At 37.2% G+C, this 11263-nt stretch overlaps 1 protein-coding gene across 1 annotated transcript; it reads left to right on the forward strand.

Moving 5' to 3' along the window:
• Window positions 1-231: 231 nt before the first annotated feature.
• On the forward strand, window positions 232-10882 carry RASD2 (RASD family member 2). The gene is made up of 3 exons (XM_014052997.2): window positions 232-785; window positions 7169-7448; window positions 9417-10882. The coding sequence occupies exons 2-3, from the start codon at window positions 7178-7180 to the stop codon at window positions 9944-9946; spliced, it is 801 nt and encodes a 266-aa protein (XP_013908472.2). The 5' UTR covers window positions 232-785; window positions 7169-7177; the 3' UTR covers window positions 9947-10882.
• Window positions 10883-11263: the final 381 nt, after the last annotated feature.

The following is an 11263-nucleotide window of genomic DNA, read 5'->3' on the forward strand; positions in this document are numbered from 1 at the left end:
TTCAAGAGAGAAGTGAACAGATTAGCTACAGGAAGAAATGTGAAGTTCACCAGCAGCTGAAAGGGAAGAAGAGACAGAAGGCAACTGTGTCACAGACGCGAAAGCATCACTTCATGTACTGAAAGGCAGAAGAAATCTTAGCATTTTTAAAAAAAAAGTATGTTAATTTTTATAAAAGCAAGGACTTTGGATTGAGGCTTCTGTACTATTGTAATTATTTTCTTGCTATTTATATTATTGGTTCCAGCCCTTTTGCTCTTCCATTTCCCCCTTGGAAATCTGCACCAGAGGGAGGCAGAGGTCAGGGAGATGCATTGGCCAGTTTCTATGGGTAGATGTCACAGCAGAGTTCTCAAGTCAACCTCCTAGATTTGAAGTTACAAAGCAACAACTCTGCAAGGAGGAGACTGACAGCTCTATTTTGGAGTGAACTAAGATGAGTGGGTAGCTCTTCTGCACAAGAAACCCCAATCAAGCATTCTTTCTCAGAGTCCAAAGGGGCAAAGGGGCAGAGTGCTGATTCCTGAAGAACAAACTTTTGGCCATGTGTGCCTCCTGATTCAGCATAGAACAATCACTGAGGCACAGTTGCCCTTCCCTCCCGGGAGCCTGGTGAAGGGGTGTGGGGTGTGGGTGGAGTATTGGGGTAAGGAAGCGAGTGACTTGGAGAAGAAGCATCTGGCTCCGGCTGCAGCTGCAGCGGCTGCAGCTGCTGATTCAGTCCTCTGAACCAAGGCTGCTGGCTGCACCTGAATCAAAGATTTCCCTTCTCAAGGAAGGAAAAGGTAAGTGATGAGCTTTGTATCTTTATTATACCTTGGAACAATAGCTCCCAGCAGTAATGAATGTTTCAAAAGGAAAGCATTTAAAGACTTTCTAAGTAAGGTGTGTGTGAGAGAGAGGGGGGGGAGGGAGAGGGAGAGAGAGAGAGAGAGAATGGATTTAGATTTGCAAAATTTATTGCTGGGTTCATAACTTAACCATTCAGGAATGACAAAAAAGTGGGAAAGAACAGGGGCTTGCAATTACAATTCCTCCTATAAATGCTGTGCATTTGTTTGCTTTGGATGCTCATGACAGAACAATAGTCTGGGAAACCAGCTATTTGGACTCAGTGAGAACTCGCTCTCTTTTCAGGCTTTCTGTCTCTCTGCATGCCAGTTTTGAATGGGTCATTTTTATTCTAACTATGTGTTTTTAGTATCACCATTTTATGGATGCATGCTATTGAGAAGATAACTGCTTCCCACTACACTTTGACTGTAGACATAGACTCAAAATATGGTACTAAAACAATTAAGGGTTCAGAGCTTCTGTAGATCAAAGGCACAATAAATAAAACTGGAAAATATGTTACCTAAGGACCCATTATAGAGGGTTGATTATTTCCATTATTATAAATTAAATGGAATAAAGAGATTAATAAAGATTCCACAATCTTTAGAAAGTAAACCAACTATCTACGGGCTCACTGAGTAACTCAACGGAGAATTCTTCTCTTTTTGCATCATCATCTTCATGTTTCCTAGAAAACTAGCTGAAGTGTTTGGAAGAAAATACTGTCATTGAACTTGTGGAAAAGGTTGTGATCTAATAAATTGCCATTAAAAATAAAGTAATGGAATTAAAAATAGAAGCAGGGTGGGGGGGGACAGAAGTTAAACTTGCAGCAATTAAATACTCCAGCATTCTTCCTTTACCTCTTCAGTGCAACACAAATGCACACACAGCTCCCCAAACATTAACTGAATCACTTAATCAGAAAAGCAGAAAAACAGAGAGGTGAGAAATTGGAGGATAGGCTTGGTGCATGAAAGACTAAGCTATCTTCAAGTATGGCTTCTCGTTTTTTATTGGACTTTTGAGAAACCACACAAAAAAAAGCTGCAGCAGTAGATGTGCTGAAGGATCTGAATTGCTTTTGTAGCAGATAAGGTGCCCTTTTGGAATCAGTAACAAAACAAATGGAATTGGACAGCCAAAATGAATACAAAGCAATGCTAATTAATTTGTAGTAAGAAGCGGTTTTCCCCCCTTCGCATAAATCCCTCTGTTTTTTATTTGATATTTTACTGTCTATATACTACACCTCATAAGATAGTAAGAAGTCCAGTTGGTGCTTAGACGCTGGGAGGAATCAGACAATCTCAATTTAATAGTGAAGTACCATTATCATTACTGACTTTACTGATCGAGGGCAAATCATTCATTAGTGTTTTATTTCCCACATCTAAAAATCATATCGCAGATGAATGTTGAAAAGGGAGAAGTTATGGCTATTATTTTTAAGAGCGGCAGGTTAAAAACTGCATGAGGTGATGCAAAATGTTTAAATTATGAATGCAGCACTTTGCTGTTGAGCTGAAATGTATTTATAGCAATGAAAGATCTAAACCATGAAGATAAAAGTATCAACAGCTGGTTAGGACATAACCAGCAATTCTGCAGAATAGACTCTTAAGGTTTGTGTTTTGTATCTAGGTAGGGAACATTTCAAATCAAAAGGATGAGACAAATGTGTTAAGTATTTTGAACAAGGCACAAACAAATTGTTACAGTGAGGCTGAAGAGCAGAAAACAGCTTCAAAATGGAATTTTGATTTCCTGAAATTCAGTATTTGGAGCAGATATAAACTTAAGGTCTGACCCCTGAAACCTTCTCTGTGTGAATTTAAACAAAGATAAAATACTTTTGTATCAAAAAAAACCCTGAATGGGAAGCAAGAAAAAGATTTGATCCATATATTTTAATTCAGAACTTTGATCACTTCTATAAATATATAGGATAAAACATTCTGCAAGATCATAGTTGGAAGGCAGAAATCCTAATACTGACCTATGAATAGATTTACAAATAACATGGAAGTAAATGTTTTCTGGTAAGCGTATCAGCATGATACTAATATTTGTATGTTAATTGTACATTTAATACATTTTAGAGGCATATATCTAAAAATGTAAAATCTGGGTTCTATAATGATTAGTTGACGGTTTGATCTTTTCTGTCAGACAGAATTGTGCGAGATGTTGCCTAACCACAAAATTGTGGCTTAAGAACGATTTATGAATGAGGGTGTGCAGAAATTTCATGTGGGAATACACCACATGTTCACTAGAAACTAACAGATATGCTAGAAAATGATTTTTAAAGAACTAACTATAGGAAAGATCATAACAGCCAAAGACTAAATAATAAATAATAAAGGGTCTAACATCTCCATCTGGTTCATTAGGATCAGAAAGCCTATGTTTTCTAAATTCTGAAGAATCTTGATGAGTCTGTTTAATCAAGCCTGTGTTATGGCAACTGCCTCTTTCTTTTGAATAGAAAACAGCTTGGTAAGGGAGAGATTGCTGACAAGTGATTAAGGTGATTAAATGGTTGGTTTTAAAAGCTTTAATTATCTGATGACCTTGTTTATGAGCAATGAGAGGGCCCTTTGCAAGAAGAAAATTAGGCACACTGGGACTTAATTGGGACTGAGGTTGCAATCAGAAGCATATTGATTGAGGAATAGAACTTCCAAAACGGGACCTCCTTCCTTATTTGGAATCATTTGATGTGAATGAAAATGTGGAATGAAAAACCTAGGTGCAGACCATCAAATATCTCTAAGGAGTACATTGTTTGTACTCTTTAGAGATATTTGTATCTCTGTAAGGATGTTTATTTACATGTTTTACCAAGCCTATTTGACATTTTCTGGTCTGTACTCCTTAGAGATATTTGATGGTCTGCACCCAGGTTTTTCATTCCACATCTTCATTCTTATCAAATGATTCCAGCCAGTATGAAAGGCTATACCAACACCAGGCTTAGGCAACAAGCCATTCGTAAAAGGATTAACAAATGTCTATGGAGATTTTCAGTCATCCAAGTCATGGTTGCCCCAAAGGGCCTTCTTTAAGAGGCAACTGAACTTTCTGGTTTTTCTCTGAAGGCCTTTCATTTCTTATCCAAGAAGCTTCTTCAATTCTGACTAGATGGTAGGAAATGGAAGAATTTATACTTCTGGCAGACAGCTGGTCATTTGCATTCTTTAGCAAGACATCATTTGTCTCTAGTCTACAACACAGTCCTTTTAATAGTTTCAAGAAGGCTCCACACCCATTTTGCCCACTCAGGTGACCCTCACAACATAGCTAAACCTCCAGGTGGCCTTAATGACAACTGTCAAATGGACAACTGTCTGCAAGGAGTATAAATCTTTCCATTCTTCACCATGCAGTCAGAGCTGAAGAAGCTTTTTTGATGAGAAGCGAAACATCTTCAAAAAAACAAACAAAGCAGAAAATCCAGTTGAGTAGGTTTTCACCAGATTTGAGCCAATATGATAGTTCCAAATAAAAGTATTATTTGAGGAATCTACATGCCTCGGAGTCTCGCTTGCTATGGATTTATTACTTGGAACCCTGACATGATGCCCACCCAGTAGAAAACCTCTGAAGATTCTTGATTCTGTCTTTAGGATAGGATAGCTTTTTTTTGCATAGGATCACTTTTCAATATATTGCTTATTTCTTTGATTTTATCTCACCTTGATTTTTTTGGTCAGCTGAAGGTGGCATATATATATAATGCTTCCATTTATCTTCCTTACAACAATAACGGTATGAGAGAGATTGGACTAAGAGGGATCAAATGACCTGAAGTAACTAAGCCAGCTTTTATGACCAAGAAAGGAATAGAAATCACTTTTTTTTCCAGTTTTTAGCCCAGCACTGTTCCATCAAACTAGTTTTCATTTGTTATGCCACTGAGTCAGAACTGGCTGTCCCCTGGTTGGATGGCATATATACATAGCATGAATCAATCAGCATACCACATACATTTCCTATGGTCGTAGTACATGTCTATTTCTCAATCCCTCACAAACTGTTTGTGAGGAATTGTTTCAATTGTTTGAAATAGATGTGTTCTTTTTCACATCTGCAGATTTCAAAATATTGAGAACTGGCAGGTAACCCCTTGAGTTGATCAATATCCCCCGTCCCCAGTCAACCATTGATGTATGAAACGCATAATTCAATTAGTGCCCTGGGCCAAGTTTCTTCTGCTCATATATAAAAGAAACAAATTTCAACTATTCCATACAAAAGAAAGACTCTCTCTGCTCCACATCCCATATCTTTATTTCATGCTGTGTCCATTTATCTGGTGGTATAAAAAAAATCTAAGGAGTTATGAGGTGGTGATGCTACAAGGCTACCCATACCTTTTTGCATTTTCAAACCCATATAATAAAAGACAGATTTGGGATCAGCATGGAGAAGATCTATCTATGTGGTCACTAAGAGTTGACAACAACTTAGTGAAATATAATCACACTAAATTAGTAACACGTCTTTTGGAAGCTCTGTGGGGAGGGAAGGAAGCAGTGGTTGGATTGAATCCAGCAAGCAGGAGATACATTGAATCAAGAGGTCCATCAGTAGAAGAGCAGCCGCATGTGCATTTTGGGTGCATTACAGTTCCAGACACACCGTAGCTGATGGAGAAAGGAATCCGTTTGGGAACATAGTTAAACTTTGCAGCTATCCAGAACTAATTTTGTACTGATAAAGTGACTGCTTATGGAATTGTCCTAAATTAGTCTGGACAACAAGAATTATTTTCAATCCTATCAATAAAAAAGATAATAAATGAATAGCTAGTAATCAGACGCCTTTCCATAACATTAAAATACTTCTGGCTGACTCATCATTCAAGCCCACCTGGTGAAATGACATTCAAACAAGGGACTGTTTCTTGTCTCATACTGCATTTTAAAATGCTGAAAATGATGCAATTGATTTACACAAAAATTAATTACCTGAAAGTCTATATATCCCAAATCAATCCAATTCACAATACGTTGTGAATCTAATGTAGCCTGGAATAGTCTCTGAAATAAAAATTACAAAAGTTGTCCCTTCCTTACATATTCTGCTTTTTTATATAGTACTATACTATACCAGAAATATCTAAATAACATTCTGGATTTATTCAGGGATAATAAACAGTACTTATAGGGCCATCAGTTGAATTTTCTTTCCCCCCACATGCCATTTGCTAAGATTTCTTTTTCCTCCCTTAGTGATGTTTACTTTTTTGTTACTGATACTTAGAAATGGTAGGCGATGAGTTTATACGTTTAACTACTATAAGCCACAATTAAGCTACGGTTAGTCCACCATTAACCACTAGTGCCATATGCATTGGTGTTATTCCATGTCCTTGCCTTTCCCACACAATATTCCTTCTCCAAGATTCTTAGCTGAAAGATATTTGTCAAAATAAAGCATCCAAAGATACCTATTATCTGCAAAAAAGATAATATTGGATTTCACTGTCACTGAAAAGTATTATGATGATGATGATGTTTGGTCACACAATCACCCAGATGTTTAGACTGGCTTTGACATTTTCATCAAGTTATTCCCAAAGACCAAGGATAGATAAATGTTATTGTTTGATGATACTAAAAGTATCATTGCAGGATGGAACTTAAACATAAAACAATAAGATTGGAAGGAATCTTGGAGATCTTCTAACCCAACTCCTGCTCAAGCAAAAGACCTTATATCATTCCAGACAAATGGCTGACAAATCTCTTCTTGAAAACCCTCCAGTGATATAAGCTGTAAGCTGTTCCAATTAAAGCTACATTTTGCAATTTACTGGTGGTGATTTTGTCAATGCTGATGGTGTGCAAGTGGTGCTCCAGATATTTTGGATTGTACCAAATGAGGCAATTACTATTGATACTATCCTATCTTTTCTTTGCCATAATCGTTCAATTTCTGCTCTTTCCATTTTGTCATTTTCTCTAATTCTCTCTTTTGTTCTGCTGTCTCCAGGCACTGCCATGTCCACTATACAGACATTTTTTGCCTTTCTTATCAACAATTGTTATGTCTGGGGTGTTATAGATGGTGCTTGTCTGTTTAAATTCTAAAGCTCCTAAGTACTCTAGTTTGTTCATTTTCTATTACTTTGTCTATTTTGTGGTCTATCAGTTCTTACTTTGTAGGTAAATGGTATTTCTTGCAGATATTCCAATGCAGCATTGTTGCTACATTGTCATGCCATTGTTTATAGTTAATTTTTGTTCTACTGTATTACTCTGATGGCACTGTTATTTTCTCTGTCATTGGTAACAATTGTTCCTTTTTTACATCCTTTCAGATCTGAGCAATGATGAAGACCATGTCCAGTGGGAACTGCACCTTAAATGTGCCAGCCAAGAATTCCTACCGGATGGTTGTATTGGGAGCCTCCAGGGTGGGCAAGAGTTCCATTGTCTCTCGGTTTCTCAACGGTCGCTTTGATGACCAATACACACCCACTATTGAGGATTTCCATCGCAAAGTTTACAACATTCGAGGTGACATGTATCAGCTAGACATCTTGGATACATCTGGGAATCATCCATTCCCTGCCATGAGGAGGCTCTCCATCCTCACAGGTTAGAAACATACATGTGAGGCTTAACAGTGGCAAGTTAAGTTTGTCATAGTCAGGGCAGATCACTTTTTGGGAGAAGAAGCAGGCTGAGGATGCTTGGGAAAATCCAAAGTTAAAAGGAAAAGGCAAGAATTGCCCCATATATTGTCTAAATCCTGTCCTTAGGAGGCAACCACCAATTTCCCAAAGACTAAGTCAGATGCTTTTGGACAAGAAGACTTTGGCCTTGGTTTTCTTGGACAAACAAACTCTTGTGGCATGACAAGTTGCTCAGAAAATTCAAACATGTTTCTAGAGCAGCATGCGAGATAACATTAATGTCTATTGTTCAAAGAGGATAAAACCATATTTGGTTGTATGTGAGGCCACCAATGATCTTTGGTATGTGAGTCCAACGATGCATCTGAAGTGGACATTTCCATTCACAGCAATGGAATTTTTTGATATTTATATAGAAATAGTCCTCGACTCGTGACCACAATTGAGCCCAAAATTTCCATCACTAAGCCAGACAGTTGTTAAGTGACATTTAATAACCCTTTTTTTGCCACAGCTGTTAAGTGAATCACTGCAATTCATAAGTTAGTAACACGGTTCTTAAGTGAAGCTGGATTCCCCATTGACTTTGCTTGTCAGAAGGTTGCAAAAGGTGATCACATGACACTGGGACACTGCAGTTGTCATAAATGTGTGCCAGTTGCCAAATGTCAAAATTTTGATCATGTGACCATGAGACTGGTACAATAGTAATAAGTGTGAAAAACTACCATAAGTCAATTTTTTCAGTCCCATTGTAACTTTGGATAGTCTCTTAAAAATGGTTTAAGTGTATTACGATTGACTAAAAATATACATGCATAATACATTGAAACCAACTGATTCAATCTTATTTTTAATATAAGTGGATCACACAACTATTTCCTTTTTCAGGCTTATCTGCATCAATCATTACATGAAGTACTGCAATTGGACAATACTATGCATCATCATTTTTTACAAAATATATAAAACAGCAACCACAGTCAGATAGTTTGCTGTTAGAATTTATGAAATTTAGCTTCCAAACAATAACAAGGGAGCAATATACAGAGATTGATATATGGAAAATTGTAAAAAGTAAAAATGGAACTTGAAGAAAACATTGGAAGATTGGGCAAGAAATGTTTTAGATACTGAATGCATTAAACTTCACAGGTTGTTCAGCATTTAGTTCTTAGAGCTAGACAAGATAGAAGAAAAATAATACTAGTAATAGTATCAATTCAATTTTTCACTGAAGAGGATACCACTACAGAAAAATAAGGTTAAAATTCTCCCTGGTGACATAGAAGCTTTGCAACCTGAATTCATTGCACTGCATCTATACCTGTGATGGCAAAGCCATGTCACCCAGCATGTGCAGCCTTGCCTGTTTGTCTTCTGGGTTTCTGGCATGAATGCGCACGCAATGATCAGCTGTCCTTTACGAACATGGCAGTGCTGAAAACCGGCCTGCGCATACGTGCCAACCAGCTGATTGTCTGGCACACATGCGCGCTAGAACCTGGAAGTTTGGCTTTTCCAGAGCATGACCCAGATGAGCTTGCACGCAATGCTTCCATGCAACCTCTTCAGCGCTCGGTTATCTATACCTTAACAGGTCCCTTAGTTCTGTGAATTCTTAAATAATAACTACTTTATTTAAATATCCTGAATGTCTTTGTTTTATTACTACTGTCCTCCACCCTAACACTCTCCACCTATGCTAGACATTAGCTCTCACCTTCCTAGGTAGCATGGATTTTGATTAGAAAGTATTAGGTATTATGGGCTTTGAACTCTGACAAATAGAAGTCATTAGACTGGCAAATTCTGCCAAAAAATCTATAGAATTTATAATAGTTTTGCTGTCTACTGTTTTTAAACACATATTTCTGTGTGATAAAATTGTAACCAACTGCCTTTATTATTCCTTGTTGAAATATTGCAGGAGATGTTTTCATTCTTGTATTCAGTTTGGACAACAGAGAATCCTTTGATGAAGTGAAGAGGCTCCAGAATCAGATCCTTGAAGTCAAATCTTGTCTGAAGAACAAAACCAAGGAAACAGGGGATCTGCCTATGGTGATTTGTGGTAACAAGAGTGATCACGGTGAACTCTATCGCCGGGTGAGTTCTGATGAAGCTGAGAAGCTTGTCTCCAGTGATGAGAACTGTGCATACTTTGAAGTCTCGGCCAAGAAAAACACCAACGTGAACGAGATGTTCTATGTTCTTTTCAGCATGGCCAAATTACCCCATGAAATGAGTCCTGCTCTTCATAGGAAGATCTCTGTGCAATATGGTGACGCTTTCCACCAAAAGTCCTTCAGGATGCATAGGGTCAAAGAGACAGATGCCTATGGCATGATTTCCCCCTTTGCTCGTCGACCCAGTGTCAACAGTGATCTAAAATACATAAAATCCAAAGTCCTCAGAGAAGGGCAAGCAAGGGAAAGAGAAAAATGCACCATCCAGTGAAAGACACTCCACTGAGAAGTAGTCCATAGCATAACTGCAGTGCCTTAAAAAAGTGGCTGAAGAGAGACAGTCTGAAAATATTTACTGAGTTATGGCTGAGAACAGCGGTCATGAAAATACTTTGGCTAGAGCATTGTACCATTTCTGTAAAGATATAAATAAATTAAAACACAGCATTGTAAACACTTGAAGCTGCTATGGTAGATACTGTAACTGCCATATACAGCCCTTATCATTATTTCATCTTTTGGTTTTTGTATTTTTTTTAACAGAAAAAAAATCCTCTTAATTTTCTCTTTTGGTTTTCCTTTGTTTCAAGAAACTTCAAGGTATAAAGAAATTTGAACTTCAATTTTATATAAAGACAGTTAAAAGACGGGCCTGATTTGTACAGGTTTCTTAAGCAGCCATCATGCAGGAGACAATCTGATAACAAGATGAAAATTGAGTGTTGTTTTCCTCCAATTCTTCAATCGAAGAAGATTCAAACATTTTGAGAAAAATATACTTCTTTGTGCCAATGATAATTCTTCATTGTGCTACAAATACTACATTTCATAATTTTTCTCTGTTTTTTGTAAATTACAAAGTGTTTGTTTTAATTAATGTGTGAATTAGTTGTCAAGTATGATCTAGAAATACCAGCTGATTTTCAATTACATGATATGTAAATAATTGAAATGTATGTACTGTAAGAACCAGCACACATGTTTCATGTGATTTTCTGTTCCTAAAAAACATATCCATATACTTCGAAACTTTTATTGTACACCCAGCCAAATTCCATTCATTTTTATTCCACAATAATGATTATGCTTTCTACCATACTGGTAATAATGACATTGGATGTGCAATGCCAGGTGTTATGCTCTGTCCTCCAACTTTCTCACATTAAAATTGTAAACCTGTGGAGATGAAGCTGAAAGTAAGCCTGAGAGTGAGATGAAGCTGAAAGTAAGCCTGAGAGTAAGTCCAATTGAACAGTAGAACTTTATATAAACACACATGAGATTGTGGTATAAACCGTATAAGGCTCTAGGCCAATCTAGACTAAAAATTGGAGTAAAAATTTAAGCATGCATTGTTGAACAAAGCTTGCACTTAAGGTTGAGCAAGTTATATTAAACAATGATATTTATTTCTCACTAAAAATATCTGACCACCAGCTACATTTTTCTCATGTTCAAATGGCTGAGAAATTATTTATTTGCAAAAGGAGGGTTCAGAGTTTAAATTTAGCATGATTGTCTTCCAAGCTGTGTCCATTGTCCATGTACCACAATACTGAGTGCACCCTAATACAGAGTGAGTGAGAGC

The sequence above is a fragment of the Thamnophis sirtalis genome, unplaced genomic scaffold (assembly GCF_051295495.1).
Source record: "Thamnophis sirtalis isolate CommonGarterSnake01/CBP01778 unplaced genomic scaffold, rThaSir2_p1.2 scaffold_9, whole genome shotgun sequence".
NCBI classification, from domain to species: Eukaryota; Metazoa; Chordata; class Lepidosauria; order Squamata; family Natricidae; genus Thamnophis; species Thamnophis sirtalis.

What these genes read in the sequence shown, in the direction of transcription:
- RASD2 (XM_014052997.2), top strand. Translation starts at nt 7,178, where the DNA reads ATGATGAAGACCATGTCCAGTGGGAACTGCACCTTAAATGTGCCAGCC. An exon ending in GAGGCTCTCCATCCTCACAG is followed by an intron (nt 7,449 to 9,416) that starts GTTAGAAACATA and finishes GAAATATTGCAG; the next exon opens with GAGATGTTTTCATTCTTGTA.